The sequence below is a fragment of the Aplidium turbinatum genome, chromosome 5 (assembly GCF_918807975.1).
Source record: "Aplidium turbinatum chromosome 5, kaAplTurb1.1, whole genome shotgun sequence".
In the NCBI taxonomy this organism is placed as follows: Eukaryota; Metazoa; Chordata; class Ascidiacea; order Aplousobranchia; family Polyclinidae; genus Aplidium; species Aplidium turbinatum.
Window position 1 is genome coordinate 37,477,528 of NC_137476.1, and position 18,548 is coordinate 37,496,075.

General features: G+C 38.4%; 1 protein-coding gene across 1 annotated transcript; it reads left to right on the forward strand.

The window, feature by feature from the left end:
• The first annotated feature begins 1,633 nt into the window (after nt 1–1,633).
• On the forward strand, nt 1,634–15,168 carry LOC145770313 (alanine--glyoxylate aminotransferase 2, mitochondrial-like). The gene is made up of 7 exons (XM_082581914.1): nt 1,634–1,769; nt 7,218–7,358; nt 8,637–8,730; nt 9,651–9,866; nt 10,046–10,218; nt 11,389–11,629; nt 12,835–15,168. Exons 1-7 carry the CDS (start codon nt 1,747–1,749, stop codon nt 13,471–13,473), a joined length of 1,527 nt encoding a protein of 508 aa, XP_082438040.1. The 5' UTR covers nt 1,634–1,746; the 3' UTR covers nt 13,474–15,168.
• Nucleotides 15,169–18,548: the final 3,380 nt, after the last annotated feature.

Sequence of the window (18,548 nt, forward strand, 5' to 3'; positions counted from 1 at the left end):
GTCAAAGTCAACATTTAGCTTATATGAGGCTTTATCATACAAAAACATAACATTAAATAAGCCAATAAGGCGTTAAAGTCAACATCGAGAGTATATATTAGGTTTTATCATACAAACCTAATACTTTTTTTATAACTAGTTATCTGGCAAAACCAAATATACGCTATATTTTAATAAACAAACAAAAACCTAGTTCAAATTTCATTCTTAAAAATTTTGTTTGGTTGTCCCCTCCAGCCTTCCAAATGTCAACTTCGAGTGTTTTACCTTGTTAATTTTACAGGTGTAAACACAAAAAGTCGTTTATCTCGAAAACTTGAAAATGGCGGATATTAGGTTGTGACAAATCACGGGAGTGCTGCCGGCAGTGGCGACGTTCGCAAAAGGACGTTGGTTCGACACCGCTCCAGAGTTTGCTGCCGCATCTCGGCAAAAACACGTAATGGCATGCTAAAATAAGAGTAGTAGCTGACTCAAAGGCTAGACTATACACCTCTTCGCTTCTACTTGTTGTGGGCTATTGCATTTGTGATTGTTGTGTAGCCTATATGCTGCTTAGGCTATACTATACATGTTGTCGCAATGGGAGCAAAAAAACGTAATTTCCATGTCAAGGCTACTGGGTAGCCTACAGCATATGAAACTGAGTAAACAAACAATTTATTGAATTCCTTCTGTTGTCGAAAAATAAAAAATAAATAAAATGTAGCTTCGAGAATCCCTGCTTCGATGTTAAGCCTAAAGTAATTAACTTACCAAACCAGGCCAAGTAGGCTACATTGTTTTCACTAGTAGCCTAAAGAAGCAAAAAAGTCTAGGCTACATACGAAACTCTTGTAGCTTAGGTATTGTAGCAAATAAGACAATAATTCTCATCTATTATTATAAAGACACAGTAACGCAGAAAGGAATTTCAAGTCCATCAAAATTGTAGCCCTAAACGATTTTTCTTTCACGCCAACATAGCCTACTATGAGAGCATATTATTAATAAGTGGCTTAGCCTATCATTGTATCGCTTGGCCTGTTTTTCTTATAATCAGTCCCCTGTTTTAACGGTAATTTCACGTTGTTACCAAGATTCTACGAACTGCTAAAGAAGGTTTTTCCACGTCACACTTCATTGCGCAGACCTGCAGGAAAGGTCTATTTTCTTTTCAAACTAGAGCTAATCAGCAATTTCAACTGACTTTTTTTTATTTATGGTTCGAATATACATGACAATTTACTCTTTTCATGCCCGAAGCAATCAATTTTTCAAAATTTGTTAACCGGGATATTTCGAGAACCGCTGCCGCAACTATTGTTTTATAAACGCTACTTTCAAGTGCAAATAGACGTTCACTGCGTTGCTATGCCAACGCTCGTGCGAACTTTGCAATCCGTCATTTTGCAGAATGCAGTTTGCTCTGCAATGATTGCAGACTGTGAAGTTCGCAATTTTTTTCAGCAATCTATCTTGTCAGCATAAATGAAAGACTTTGCCTTGTTTGTGAAAAAAGGTTGCAAGTGAGGAGCAAAAGTTTCCAACACAGAATGCAAATGGAGATGCCTATGGAGTAGAAAACTGGAAAAATGTTGGCTTGTGGAAGCCCACAACCCAACATGGCCTACCAACGCAGTATAGTTACAGAGGTCATTTAAGGTCTTGTCAGCTTAAAGGCTTGATGTAAAAAGGTAATAAAGTTGTCAGCCCATCCAGATCGAGCAAGAACAGACCACATAGCAGGTTGAAGAACTTTATTAAATGCCTTCAGGTCCAAAGGATAGGTAAGTGATAGACATACAGTACCGCAGCCTCTGAGCCAATGATATCTTCATCACTCAAGCATGAAGCTTGCTGGTACCCTTCTACAGATTTTTAACAATTGAGATATATTGACTCAATAGCTTTGTATTTCTTATATTTCTCAAACTAATCTCCCATTATATGTGACCAGACAACTGGCCCACCCAATCAATGGTTTAGCCAAAGAAACCTGTTGAAGCTGTGAATGTTAAGTAAAATTTTATCTTGATTTAGCTGACTAGATGACCAAATGGTCTTTTACTGCTTCTGGCTAACCAGTTGAATTATTTATCAGTGAGGGTACTTATGCGTTCCTCTACATTTATGAATTGTATCATACCGTATGTTATTGTGATGTAGGCTAAGCTTATTGTGTACAGTACTAAATTATAGAATCTGATAGGTATATAATTAAAGTTATTTCTCTTTCTCTTGAATAGGCTAGTACGGATACAATTGTGCTCGGTTCAATTTTATTTGTGTTGACAATAAGCATAATCAGAAAATAGAGATGCAAAATTTTGATGATGAATGCATTTCTTAGGTTTATGTCGTTTTAATTACACGCATGCACCTTACTAGTGTGTTACTAAAACAAACAACTATTCATGCACATTTTAAATCTTTCAAGGTTTTGTCGCCTTTTTGTTCATTGATGCATTTGTGGTGTTATATCTCTTATTGCAGCTAGTACCATATTTTTCATCCAGACATATGCTAATAACAAAAAATAAACGTTGAAAACCAACAACTTTAGCTGTTTTTTTTTTTTCTTCTAATTTCTTGGATTTTTTAGACAAACCTAAAATATTTATATATGTTAAAAACGTGCATCTGGTGGATTGGGCAAGAGATATTTGCTTAACTAAACCATCAGTATAAAATCAATCAACAAAATTTTACTTAATTTAAAAACGTAAAAGATATGCAGTAAACGAACAGTAGGCCTACATCATTCAACCACAAAAATTTTGTGTTGTATAATATAATACCGTATATATTGTATTTTTTATTTTCCCTTTATATAATATCTTAAATTTTTCTAAAGGTGTTGCAACCGTGCCAAATTTCTTTTAACTCAATAACTTACTTCGGTCACAAGCGCATTTTAATGTTTGCGTTTTGCCGCTTCTATCCTTTTCTCAACCTTTGCTATGTTGACATGTATTGTTTTTGATATGATGGTCAGAAATAAAAACAATTGAACTAAACTATAGAAATAATTCCTTTGTTTTACACAGTAACCTACATGCTTTTCATTTGATATACACAAGGTTGCCATACCGTCCTTATTTCTAAGATTTGTCCTTATTTTAAAGGGCAACATCTTAGAAAAATTATTTGCCTAATTTCTAAGAAATGTCCTTGTTTTTGACTTGAGTCCTTATTTTTTCTTATTTTTAACTATTATATACAAATATCTTTTTTTGGGAATATATCAATGAGTGCGGTATCAATTTGAGAAGCATCCAACATTCCCACACACATCAACTGGACCCTGTTGAGATCAAACAATTGAGTGTCAGAAAGTTAAGGGATTAGCGAAACAAATTGATCCGCCAATGGCAATGAAGCATGAGTTCTTTGATGAGGTCTCAGCTGTCATTGCTCTGCTTAAGAAGATTCCAGATGTTGTGTTCCGTTAGGATGAACCTAAGGACAAGTGGATGAAGATCTTTAATAGAGTTTCCATTGCTCTACAAGCAGGTTAGCGTCATTGTCTCCCTTCTGGTCAGTAGTGCGTTTGTGGAGCAGGTGTTCTTTCTTGTTTCGGCTCAGTGAACCCAAAAAAAAACAGACTTATTAAAATCTCTGCTACAAGTAAAGGATAACCTAGACTAGAGCTGTCATGTGATGCAGGAAGTATTTTCTACCAACAAGGAATTGCTGGAACAGATTGTTTCTGGCAAAAACTATGGCTTGTTTGTTTGTTTTTCATATCTTTATCCTGCATTGCGGGAAAGCGGACTTGAGCGCTATGCATCGGTGTACGCCTTCTGACGTTCACCTGACCCACGCTGCAGCCGACTGCAATGTCTGTTTCCGGTTGTCTAGCCTACTCTACTTATGACTTAAATTTGGTATAATACTACCCGTTACTCGAAATTGATCACTGGGTAGAGGCAATTATCGTAAAGTTTCTTGCCCAGAGAAACAACAGCAAGTGTGAGTGGCTGGAGTCGAACATGCAGGCTCTCTTCTGGCATGTGATATATCATTGCTCGTATAAGTGCAAAGATTTGCTCAAAAACTTTTGTTTTGTATCAAAATTTTAATTTTTAGGCTGTCCTTATTTTGGGGTCCATGTCGATGGCAACCCTGACAATCTTGGTTTTTTTTTTGCTGAGACTTTTCGGTCATTTGTCCGAAATGACTTGAAAAAATTCGGTCATTTTTTCTGATGAAAGTATTTCCTTTCAAGTAGGCTAGCTGATACAAACCAAATTTTGCACTTCCTGACTAACTACAACATTAAGTTTCGCTGAGAAACTTGTCGTGATTTATCTGTTTTATCTATATTTTTTCGGCCATTTTGACCAAATTGACTATATTTTTTTGGACATTTTGCTAAAAAATTGGTCAATGACCGATAACTGACCAAAAAAAAAACCCAGCTGACAATATACATATATCTAAATGGCGAGAATGCACTCATTCTCTATGACTAGTCTTTAACATGTTTTATTTTTGCACCACAACCCGTCGACGCCCTAAGAGCTGCAATCAATGTATGCTACCCCCCATAAAATATTTAATAATTAAGCATATTTCCAGCAAACTATAGAGACATTTGATGCATGCCGACATGTAGTTATTATCTCATTTAGTGTTTTAATGGAAACTTGTGAAATCAAAAACATCTTTTTGCGATGTTATTACGACTTTTTTACATTTCCAGCGATAATTTCCATTTCTTATCAAGCTTGGACAGATTATGGAAAAAAATATTGAAGAGAAGCAATATTTCCACTGCTTTAATTTATAGCAATTTTTTATGATTTATTGAAATTATTTTCGTGGAGATGTTTGGTGCTGCATGTTTTCAACGAGGTTGTCAATGTATGGAGCTGTTGTAGAAGAACTTTCATACTGACAATTTTGGGTCTGCTACTATTCGGTGAGTCCGATTCGGCGAGTCCAATTCGGCTAGTCCGATTCGGAAGTGCCCTATTCGGCGAGAACCCTTTTCGGCGAGCGAATTTTTTTTTAAATTTTTTGGGTACCATCGCCTAATTATCATTGCCGCTTTTACGTTGTTTTAACATCGCTAAACATTCAAATAACCCTTAACCCCCTAATCTTTAACCCCCTAACCCTTAACCCCCTAACCCTTAACCCCCTAATCCTTAACCCCTAATCCTTAACCCGCCAACCCCCTAACTCCAACCCTAACCTCTAACCCCAACCCCTAACCCTAAAACGGCAATGATAATTAGGCTACGGTACTCGACAATTTAAAAAAAAAATTAAAAAAATCGCCGAATAGGGAACTCACCGAACAGGGCTCTCGCCGAATAAGGCACTCGCTGAATCGGACTAGCCGAATTGGACTCGCCGAATCGGACTCGCCGAAACGGGCCATTCCAGACAATTTTAGTGCAATTTTATCTTGATTTACCTGACTAGATGACCAAATGGTCTTTCGCTGCTTCTGGCTAATCATTAATAAAATCTGGCTGATACTGACAAATCCATATTTGCTGTAGGACTTCACTTTTTTACTTTTAAGTAACTTCACTTTTTTGCCAAAGTATGGTTACTGGTTAACTTTAGTCTGTATATGTGGGTCTGCTACTATTCGGTGAGTCCGATTCGGTGAGTTCCTAACCTCTAACCCCTAACCCCAAACCCTAAAACGGCAATGATAATTAGGCTACGGTGCCCGATAAATTTAAAAAAAATAATTGAAAAAATCCCCCGTTAAGGGATCGGACTCACCGAAACGGGCCATTCCGGTATATGTAGGCCTATACAAAGCAAGTTGCAAAATATGGAATGCTTTTCTATTGTTACAGCCTTTATAACGTCTGAAAGGTCCAGGTTGACAAAAGAAAATGTTTGATTGCAAAAAAAGACAAAAAATAATGGAATAAATTGAATTGGAGTTTTAGGCGTCTCATGGCCCCTATAGGAATCACAACTCCCAGGCTGAAAATCTACTGCACAAACTATCCTTTGAAATAAGCACAGCAAACGATTACTTGTTGTAACTGATGTCTGCTCAATGATTTCAATTCACTTCTTGAAACAAAATCAATAAAATAAAACAATAAGAAGCTGATTAAATCTTGAATTGCTCAAGGTAGCATGTAGTACTTTTAGTGCGAAAGGTTTGGTGGATCAAAATAAGTTTACTGTAGCATTTAGCCGATCAGAATCGTAATGCTGAAATCTTGCTAATATATTTTCTGCTGATAGGCTTTGTGCTGCGTAATTTTTGCTTATCATTTTGTGTGAGCTAGTTAATCAGTTTCTCAAATGTTTAGATATGACCATATTTTTGCTGTAATACTGTATGATTCTTTAGCATTTCTTTTAAAATATTTTATATAGGCTAGAAAAGGGCTGTATGACTAACCGAAAACGATAGCTTTTTGTTATAATGTTAAATGTAGTGTTGTTTTTGAGGTATGTCTGTTTATGATTTATTTTATAATTTACAAGTCAAAATTATTAAAAAACGAACCAAAATAGAACGTAGTGCAAAGTTAGACTGTTTAAAATAAAAACAAAATTTGTTCAAAAACAGTTTTTCAGGCTTACATTTGTTTAAATAAAACTATTTCAATGCAAAATTTGATACAATCTGACTGTGTTTTGGGATTTGGGCTTATATTTGTCAGTGATCTGTAGGCTACCGTCCACTTTTAATGCCATTCATTACAGTTCAATTATTTAAGGCTTGGATGTTGCATCATTTTTTATTCCATGTTTATATGCCTAGATACTCTTTATGCTTTTTAGTTACTAATCCACACAGCAAAATTTGTCATTTTTACATTGATTCAACGTGTGCGGATGTTGAATTTATGTAAAAATGTTGGAATTTGCTGTCTGGGCTATGCAATGAAAAGTGGAGTGTTTTTCATTAGGAAATGTTTTTACATGCTTTTAGTTCAATCAGCTTCAGCATAATGACATCTTGTAATGGACAGCCAAGGAAGAACTCTTATTTTTCTGCTATTGTAACATTTTCATGCTTCCATGGCATAAACCTTGATGATCAATCAACAATGGCTCCAATGACATGATGCTCCCTTGTAGTATCTAGCAAAAGCGTGGTACATGTTACAAGCCTAAAAACAATGCCCATTAAACGTTTTCTAATATATATATATCATACAGTATAACCTTCTTTTATAGTTTTGAAATAGGATTTTGTTTGTAGCAAGTATAATTTTCATGATTTAAAATTTCATTATGATTAGCCAAGCATGTCGCAAGTTACAAACCCCGCTCCTCCACCAACATTTACACAAGCTCACTGTGGGGACCCAGCTACTACGCACTAGCTCTTCGTTACCAACACCCACCATGCCGGACTGCAAGTTCAAGCCAGAACCTTACAGGTGCCAACCATGTTGTGGTTGATTTTTAAGTGTAGCGAGTGTTCATATTGCACACCACGCATGTATATGGCTAGTAGGGAACTTAGGGCGAATAAAGGCCATTGCATTCCATCATTATAGTGTGGCACAAGCTGTCAACCTGCTAGTGGTGACCCCTGGTAATTGATTTTTGCAATCAAGCGAATGACAGCAAATCGAGACAGCAATTGTTTTCTCATAGGCAAGAAGAAGAATATCAATGTAATGTTTTATGTTTCTTGTAATAATAAATTGAAACTATAAAACTAAGAAAGCGAAGTGAACATTCGTGCCATGGAAAAGTAGAATATTACTTTTTATTTTGATAGTCAGCAAATAAAACAATGAACTGGGTTAATGAAGAGGTTTGATGAATCTAATTAAAAAGTAAAGACTCAAGACCCAAATGGGTCATTCCATGCCAAATGAGCAAATTTTTTGGAAAAATTGCACCACATGTCATGAATTTTATTGAAATTTGGCATACTTGTAGATGTCAAAGAAATATGAAGAATGCAAAAAAAAATTTTAAACATTGGTGGAGTTATGGTCATTAGAAAAATCACCATTTTTGTCTGTTGCGCTTCAGTGATTTTGTCCAATTTCTTGTCATATTTATAATTTCTTAACCTACAATCATACAATATGTCAACTTTTTCATTTACATTTTTGGATTCCTTGGGTCATAAAATGTCTGTCTAGCAATTTTCAGCCATTTTGTTTGATCACAGGTTAAGGAATTAGAAATATAATAAGAAATTGGACAAAATCACTGAAGCGAAACAGGCAAAAATGGTGATTTTTCTAATGACCATAACTCTACTAATATTTAAAATTTTCCAAAAATTTTTTTTGCATTCATATTTCTTTGACATCTACAAGTATGCCAAATTTCAATAAAATCTATGACATGTAGTGTAACCTATTTGCTCATTTGGCATGGAATGACCCAAATACTATTTAACTCAAAAGCACTAAGGATGTGAAATAGTTTGGGTTTGAATGTATCTACATTTTGGACTATAGTTTTTATTAGTTTGGCCAGGCTTTCCAACCATTTAACTCCTATGTTTGAAGAACTTGGCATTCTACGTACATGTGTTCTATTGCATTCATGGTACAATCGTAATTGGTAATGTGACAGCAGGTTAAGTAAATATGTGAATGTTCCTTGTACAACAAGAAAATCGAGCTGTGGGTTGCAAAGCATTATTTTGTCATATTTCAATCTTCCTTCAACAAACGGCTCTTCTTTCACAGCGGACTTCCACGAGATCGCATCATGGAAATTCGTAAAAAATGTCTCTCTCCCACAGTGAAAGCAACTTATGCCAACCCATTGTTGCTGTCTCAAGTAAGTTTATAGGCTATATTCTATTTGCCTTTAACTGCAACGTACCATAATTCTTTGTGTGGTGATCAAGATATGCTGTTTATCAATCGCTTGTTTGATATTAAGACGTATATATGTTTTGTATTTTTTATAATCCAATTTTGTTTAAGTTAATTTTTGTTGAAATTAATTATGTTATTATTGGATTGATTTATTTTTGTGTGCAAAAGAAAACACAGGTCAGAGTCACTTCATTCAGTTCTGCAATGCCAAGCGTAATGTGTGGCACCTTATGGATCATATAGCTTAAATTTTACTTAATTAATTAATTAAAACAATGAAAACTATTAATACTACAAAAAGTGATCAATGCCAAGCAAAAAGGCAAAGCAGAGCGAATTAAATCAAATGTAGTTATTACTATCTGAAGCCTTTACAATGATTCTATTTGAATAAGACCTTCTGATGATCCGTTAGGTGAAACAATTTGTAAAGGCTTCAGATAGTAATAACTACATTTGATTTAATTAATTAATTATGTATATAATATATGGCTTAACTTTCTATTTTATTTCGTAGTATCTCTCTATACAGTGGTTTATGTTTCTGTCATAATTATTTTGATGCCTATTTTTACAAACGCCGATGGCTAGTCTGTACGCTTACGAGCAAGTGATGTAGCCTTCCATTGTTGCGATTTTGCTGATTTCTTGTCACGTTTCACCTTGCAACCTGAAACGACGTGTGGAGACACCTGCCGGACGTTTCTATTACTGCAAAATTTGTGTTAGAGCTTGCTCCATATCGACACTTAGCGGCAATATGAATCCGCGCACTGCCGCCACCGCTGTGCTGTTTTTAACACATTAGCTACAAGTTTACTTGCAATACGGTTGTTATGTCAAGCCCATATGTCTGACAAATTCATTTGCTTTGATCAGGGAAAGATGCAGTGGGTGTGGGACCACGAGGGCAGAAGGTACCTGGACATGTTTGGGGGGATAGTGACTATCAGTGTCGGCCACTGCCACGACAAGGTGAAGGAGGGCGTGAGAGAGCAGATGGACAAGTTGTGGCACACCACTCAGCTCTTCATGAACTCCCCTATCCACGAATATGCGGAGAAGCTTTCCGCCACCATGCCCGGAGACTTGAAGGTGAAGGTTCAACCACAATTCGTTTATCAGATAAGTCAAACTTGTTGTTCTCGGATGTTCTGATCTCCATAGAATTGACTCTTGTGTTGAATCTCTGACCAGTTCAATTGGAAATCGATCTTGTCTAGTATTTTATGTCACGGAACCCTCACTTTGTGAACCGAGCCACTTTCTCGCAGGTTTGCTTTTTCACAAACAGCGGATCTGAAGCGAACGACCTCGCTATGGTTCTTGCCAGGGAATATACTAAAGCCTTTGACATCATCTCGTTTCGCAATGCTTACCATGGGGGAAGTCCCTACACGATAGGCTTGACAGCGCACGGAACGTGGAAGCATGGATACGCTAACGGGTGCGTACAAGTGTTGTCAACCGCGTCGCGCCCCACGTACAGAAAAAAATCTGAAGATATGATCAAAATTGTACAAAATATTGTTTCTTGTAACATCATTTTTCATTTTTTTTTTTTTATCTAGCAATGCCGCTATATGTGTCATAATGTAAAGTTTGCAAGTGTTGTGTGATTGTGTCCTGTGCGAAAAATTTCAGTTTTCAGCAGCTCTTCAACATTATTTCAGTCAAAGGCAAGGCTTTCATTACTTTTTGAAGGCAATCAAGTTGACTAAAGTTTTGATGGTAGGCTATTATAGGTTATTGGCAAGAACATACATGTTTCTTATGAAAAGAGTGATATTTGTGTAGCCTAGTGATGTTTCAGATGAAAGCAATTTTAGTGTGAAATGTGATATAAGATGTTCAGAGATAGGAAGCATGTCATCAGGATATATCAGAAGAAAAGGCGATACAGAGAAACGTTTCGGCAAGTTTTCCTAAAATATAAGACCCAGACTTCAATAAAAGGCAAATCAAATGAGCTATCAAGGGTGGATAATAAGTGCTGTAAGTTACTCATATACTGGTAGTCTAAATTTCTAACAGTTGTTATTATGTATAAGAATTCTATCAAATTTGCCATGCACTTGTGCAAGTACCCTGCGTAGCTTTCAGATTTTTTGCGATGCGGGCGCAGTTTGCAGAAAAACATTTGCAGTGCGGACAGCGAACAGATTTTTTCGCGACATCACTCGTGCTGCGTACGCGGTTGCTTTGACTATTTCAGGGTTTGTGAGGAAAACCTTCCCTGCGTCTGCTGCAGGCTCATTATTCTGGAGAAAGCCTGTATTATGAATTGCAACTACGAGTAGTTTTGCGCGGTATGCGTGCCAGTTGCCAGTAGATAGACTCCGGTTTGCCGGACTGCATGTGATGACGTATGCTTTTGCATGTGTTTATTTTCTATCATCTGCACAGAAATGTTAAAGGGTCTTAACCTCGCGATCTTCGACCCAACGATGGCAGTAAAGGAAGAATTTCTGTGAGGAATATTCTCTTTGTTTAGATGAAAGAGTCAAACTCCATGGTGATTTTAATCTTAAACCCACGTGTCAGGGTAACAGTTTTCAAATTACTGTAAATAATAAGTTCTGTTATTTTAAATTTTAACTTTTTATTTTGTTCTTAGTTTTGGAATCCATCATTGCGTGAACCCCGACCCATACAAAGGGATATGGGGAGGGGCCAACTGCCGTGACTCCCTCGTCCAACCTGACCGCCCCTGCTCATGCGAACCGGGGGCGTGCCAGGCCGGGGACATGTACCTTGGCCAATTGAAGGAAGTGCTAGATCACTCTGTTGGAAGGAGACCGGCCGCTTTTTTCGCCGAACCAATTCAAGGAGTGGGAGGAGTTGTGCAATACCCCAAGGTAAGAGAGCATCTTCTTTAAGCCCCCGATCGAATGAAAATGGAAGACGCCGTACTCGACCCATGTTTGTTAACCAGACATGGCGGGTGGTCGGGTGGTTGAAGATCTAGATTTAGTTGACGGGAAGGCAAGGAAGCCAATCTTCGTATCTACTTTCAGGCATGCTTTTAAGTGCCCTGCCAAAGATACAGCCTCTTGCTTTTGAGGGGTGTCGAACCTGCGCCCTTTTGAACGGCGAACAAGAGTTCTACGTACGCCAGTGATGTCGTCTTCATTGTGATTTGTAACCGACACCAATTTTATTTGGCAAGTAGACTAGTAACCGTCCCGTCACTACCCACTTAAAACAATTTATCTGTTTGTGGCATGCGGTGGATAACACTGATTGAAAATCTTCTAGGGATTGAGTTTGGTTTTCAAACCGATTAGTTGTTTAATCTTTCGAAACTACGCCTCCACCACGAAAATTTTTTTGTGACTTCTCCTGCTAAGCAATGTGCTGTTGTTAGATTCTGATTGTTTTGTGGATAAAATTTTTCGTTAAAAATGAAAGGGAAGTCTGTCGGTGTTGTGTGCGGCCTGCAAGATTGTACAGCAACGAAACATGGATATTAAGAGAGAGTAAACTGGCTATTCTGAGAAGCAAGGAAAGAGCAATGGCGAGAGCAATGTGTGGAGTAAAAACCAAAAGGAAAAAAGACCGATGAACTGATGGATATGCTTGAAATGAGAGAGACTATCGAACTATAAACAACTTGCCAGGGCAAACAGAGTAAGATGGTACGGATATGTACTAAGGAGGGAGGAAGAAAGTTTTCTTCGAAAAGCATTGACTTAAAAGTAGATGAGAAGAGGAAACGCTGACGTCCAAAACGAACATGGAAAAACAGGTGGACAATGAGGCAGACAGTCGGACTAAACGAAGACGATGCGATGGATAAAACGAGATGGAGAATAAGAGTGAAGGCAATCGCTGCAAGGAAAGAATCGGCCACCCCCACTAGTGGGGACAAAACCTAATTTGAATGATGATGATGATTGTTGTATTAATCTGCTTCAATATGTTATTTCGGTGGTTTGATTATTATTTATAACGTCAGGAGTAAAATGAGGTCTCGGTGGAGTATTCACTGTTTCCTTCTGATCCTGACATCTTGTTCCGTTAGTTCCCAAGATCAAAAGTTTACCTCTTTTATTATTTTCAGGGTTTCTTAAAGAAAGCGTACGCGATGATCCGTGAGAAGGGAGGATTGTGTGTCGCTGACGAAGTACAGACTGGGTTTGGGCGATTGGGCTCCCATATGTGGGGTTTTGAAACCCAGGGGGTGACTCCTGACATTGTTACCATGGCCAAGGGTGTGGGAAACGGATTTCCTCTTGGCGCGCTTGTGACGACACCGGAAGTGGCCAGCGCTATTGCTGACGTCAATCATCTCAACACGTATGCGGGGAACCCCCTTTCCACCACGGCCGGATCGAAAGTTCTTGACGTCATCAAAGAAGAGAACATGCTGGAGAACTCAAAGGTACTCGGTGACCACTTTATAATGGAGCTCGCAAAGCTGCGAGACCAGTACCCAATTGTTGGGGATGTCAGGGGTAAAGGCCTAATGTTGGGAGTTGAATTAGTCGAAAGCAAGGAAACCCGTCTGCCCTTAAACCCAAAAGGTTTAGCCACGATAAAGGAAGCGATCAAAGACATGGGGCTGATTGTAGGGGGCGGGGGGCTGCATGTAAACACGTTGAGGATAAAACCCCCCATGTGCATCACTAAAGCTGACGTCGACTTTGCCACCGCCGTGATCAGGAAAGCCATCCATGATTACTGTGAGAAGATCATATGAAAGATTGTGAAGTGTGAGAATGTATGATCATGATGAAATGGACAATCACATTCCATTCCAAGTTTGCTTTGTTGCTTTGCTGCTGCTGTGATAATCTAATTTGTATTTCATAGATAATTATGATGTGTGGGTAGCAAGCGTCAAAGAATTATCACAAAATGAAACAATAATTATATTGGTGGAAAGAAACGTTTCTGTGACGCATTTCCCTCATTTTTAGCATCATAGTGCGCTCCCAGACAGCAAAATTCGTCAGTTTTACATTGATATTACATTTTTTAGATTTAAAAATGAGTGATTTTCCTGTCTGTGTTGTGATCTTGAGCAATGATGGTGAGATGTTGCTCCATACTGCCGCATGTGGTAAAATGCATGTAATTCAGACCGTTCGGTGTTGAATCGTTGCTGCTTTCATGTTTATTGTCAAATTATGTTCGGGCAATACTTGAATTATCTTCAAACTACAAGCCTCGTTTTCATTGCTGCAATATCATTGTACTTCGAAGTCGTGTTGTGCTTTTAGAGATGTTTTTACTGAGTCGACCGCAACTTGTCCTACTGAAATTTGCAATTAGATTTGTCATTTGAGAAGAGTTTATTCTTTTTTTAGAAAAACATTTAGTTTATATTTGGTAATTTGTTTGCCTTTTCATCTGGCAACATTTTCCTTACTTTGGGTTCAAGCTCGCCACTGTCGCTCATTGGCAGAGGTTGCGCTTTCTTGTTCTTTCCGTCCACTCCACAAAGCCTCTTGTGTAACAATCGCTTTCAATCCGCACTGCTTTCAAAAGGAAGTTTGCAAGCTTGCTACTGTGGAATGTTGCATAGCGCTGATGATGAATGCGGCGTGGTGATACTTCCTTGTGGACCACAATTTTATATTTATAGATTATTTTTTTGATGAAATGATAAAAGTTTTACAGACGAATGAAATTTTGATGACACACTAGCAGCGAATTGTTTCTGTATTGCTCCGGGTTGCCCAAATCATGGCCCATTTGCTTTCTTGTGATGTAGAACTTTTCGAAAATAACAAAATGTATTAATCATATATTACAGCACGTAGAAGTGTTAATTGAATATTCTAATTGCAATTGTATCTTGGTTTGGTTGATTTTGAATCTTTATCATCGGACTGACAAAGCCTTGAGGTTATTCCTGGTAGTTTCGCATACTTGTAGAGGCTCTTGACGTAGGGCCGGTTACTGAGATTGGCAGAGTGAAGTTTTTCTATTGTTGAAGTGTTGTTACCAGGGAGTTATTCCATTCACTAGGTGCCGCTGAATGGAGAGCTGTCCTGAAATGCGTTGCTCAAGCGCATACCCCGAGAGTCGAACTTGCGCCGCGTGATCTTGAGATCTTATCGCAAAATGTGTCTTGCCGTCTATGACGTACGTAGGAGGGCTATTGGGTTTGCCTTCGCAAAGTTAGCTTCTTCGAATTAAGTTCACTTCAATCTATTAATTCTAGTTAAATACCCAGACAGAAAAATCTGATCTGCAGATGTTGAATCAATGTGAAATGACGGATTTTGCTGTCTAGGTAACAGCCGCCCTAGCCTACTGATGACGTCATCCTTATGGTGACCAACGATTTGAGAGCAACAAAATATTTTAGCTTCCGAACTTGATTTATGTCTTTCAGTTAAAAATATGTGGTAACTTTTTTATGGTTTGATTAAACTTTCCGGCTGCATCTTTGGTCTCCAGAGAGTTATTAGGAGACTTTCAGGCTTGCTTCGTTTTCTGGACACGTTTTAAGTCAGTTTAAGCTTTTTTCATCAAGCATTTGTTGTGTAACAATCGTCATTATGTCTATGTCCTCCACACCTAGTTTGTGGTCCGCGAATCATCGTCAATCTGAAGAGATAAAAGGAACGAGAGACTTTTATCGGCCGCAGCCACAGCAAGGCCATGTTGCATGCTGCGTCATTGTCCCAAGCTTGTCACAGAGGAACAAATATGATTTCAGCAGAGGTGGGCAGTAACGCGCTACTTTTTTGTTTAAATAACTGCGCTACTTTTGTTCCAGTGTTGCAAAGAAGCGCTACATTTTATTTAGTCGCATTTCCGCTACTTTCCAATGTCAAAAAAATAACTATTTTTTTTTAGTTTTTATTTTATGCAACAATGCATGAAAACCATCAAGGTAGAAATCATTCAACTATTCCGGGATACATCAAGCCACGCTGATACCGACAAGAGTAACGCCAACACCAGTCACAACTACGAGGATGTAGCCTACATCGCATGAAACGTCGGCACGGACACAAACGTCAATTGCGTAACAATAAGTTTCTCCTAGAATGTGTTCTACAACGACGTTGAAATGGCAGTGTGCTTCCTGTGTCAGTTCAATACAAAAATAGCGGTAGCGCACGCTACTAATAGCCCAAGGAGCAGATAGCGCGCTTTGTTCATAGATTGGTAGCAGTAGCGCGCGCTACTTTAGTTCGAATCGCAGGTAGCGAATCCCCACCTCCACCTCTCTACGTCAACAATTTTGTATTTAACAAGGTCACTTGAACTACAAGTACAAGTCGTAGGTACTGGGTATAAGAGCGACTATCACGAAAGGTGATCTTGAATAATTATTCAAGAAATCGAACAATGCGCTGTAAGACAAGCTATAGAGTCTTTACAGAAACCAATCAAACAGAATATTTTTAAGTATAAATGTTAAAAATTGACCAATATTTCCTGGAAATCTTTGCAATCCCACCGCTTGGCATCATCGAACAGAAGTGACGACTTTTACCAAAATAGAAAACAAACTGTGTCGTCACAATCACGTTCAACAAGAAAACGTTTGCTTAGACAACACGTGCAAACCTCACGCGTGGGTGGAATGTTGAATAAATCATAGGTGAGGAGTAGGAAATGAGATTTTTTTGTTATGCGTACAAGTAAATTTATTTCAGCTTAACTGAAGATGATACAGCAGATCGAAGTAGTTTATTAGCTGTTTTACATTGAACTGCCTCGATTGAAAATAAAATGGTTCATTGCGGTCCAAAATTCGGTTTTGTTTGCTCTTATTCAGCAATAAACCCAAACACAGTGAAGTCAAACTTTACTGAACAAATATAAAGAGACGAAATGCGCTGATCCATTATATTTGCCGCTTGTGCTCGTTCGCTGCATTCTGGCTCTTCTGGCTGTATTTCCACTTCAAGTAGGGTCGCCGGTGCAGATTGCAGTCCTCCACAACTCTGTCACATCACTATTTCCATATCTTCTGTCACACAATCGCTCTATCTTTTTTTCACCTTTCCTCGCTTTCTTACACCAACTTCCAATCGCCTTATTCTTCTTCCGACATAATCTTCGTCTCTCCTTACCACGTCAACCATTTAAAGGCGTGTCTCTCAGCTTGCATTGATAAATCGAAAAATATTTTGTAAAGTTTACACTGATTAATGTCGTACTGTATCTTTTTATGTCGATGTGCCCTTCTTCTTCTTCTTCTTCTTCTTCCTGTTTTACGTCTCATTTCCTAGAATCAGGGTAGGACGGGGTCTGGCAAGGCACATCCTCAGTCTCCATTCATCACGATCTAGGGGGCTAGTGTTGGTCATCCGCCACCGCTTCCTGTCATTGTTTACGGTGTCACTCCATGTGACTCATATGCGGTGTCACTTCTGTGTTGTTCGGTGTCGTTTGCGGTGTCACGGTGTCACTCCATGTGACTCATATGCGGTGTCACTTCTGTGTCGTTTGCGGTGTCACGGTGTCACTCATATGCCCTTAAAAAAGATAATTTAGCTAAAGATATAATTTTGTTCCTACCCACTACCCAGGAATCCAAAACAACAATTCAAAAAAATAAAGAACGTCTTACAAAAATAACAACACTGCTCCAAAGAAGAGAAGATATTAAACTGCTGACCCATCGTCGAAGAAAAAAATCTGGATAGATGCAATGACATTGCAGCGAAATAATTTGTGATGATGTTGTAACGTTACTAGTCTCTCTGGAAATATTCCTGCCCTCTAAAATCATCTTAACTCCAAAATTATCTCCCCCCCCCGGAATCACTGTCATTGCTACTGTCAGGGCCGGTACCAATGATATTACGGGCCCCAAATCAAGTTCAGTTCAGTTTATTTTTTATTTTGTTGGCGAAAAAAAAAGAAAAAAAACACAATAAACACAAATAGTTCGCACAACAAGGATGGCCATCAAGACACTTCCAAAAATTCACTACATTGCAATATACATACGTATGGTGGTTTCTTCAAGCTCCCCGGACTTTTGGAAAGGTTACGGGCCTTAAAATCATCTATGATCTAAAAGCACCCCGAACCCACTATCATAGCTGGGCTGCTATTGATATCAATATCATGTGTTCTGCTTTGTATTGATCCAATCGACAGACAGCGGATTGTTTTCTTACTCCTGAAATAAGTTCTCGCTAAAATAGTGGCACCTCACAAAGTAATAATAAGCTCAACAAACATTAAAACAATAGCTTCTTGGCGATTATTCACCATTGTTAGCTAACAATTCCAATTCCAGAAGTTGGTTTCAATTCAGTTACTTAGAAAGGCGCCTGTTCTGGCTACAAGCCTTCATATTCCATTGGAGACCTTTGTACAAAGACATAGGCTAGCCTACTTATTATGACGTCTGAAGGCTTCCACGGCATCGATCCCGCTGCACGATCACGCGTTCTTGGAAATTCGTGGGAGCGTCAGATGATTTCTGGGGATGTCAATGAGTCTCTTTTTGGTCGAGATCGTACGATTGCACCGTTTAATGGATTGGGCTCTTTCTCTTGTTTTCACTGGTTCTGCAGCAGTTTATGACTCACCCCCTATACTGGTTTCGCAAACAGTAAACGTAAACTAAATAATCAATATCAATCCATCAGCTGCACTGCTCGGCCTGTTCTGTAGCATCTGGCATGTATTGTCCTTTAGATCTTGAAGGTGGTTTCCAAATCCAAACCCTCAAAACAATTCAAAATATTTATCGTAACTGGGTTGAGAGAAACTGTTTTTTTGTTGCTATCTTGAATTAAAATGCTCATTTGGAACTCAAAAACTAAAATGCCAATTGCTTTATGCTAAAGA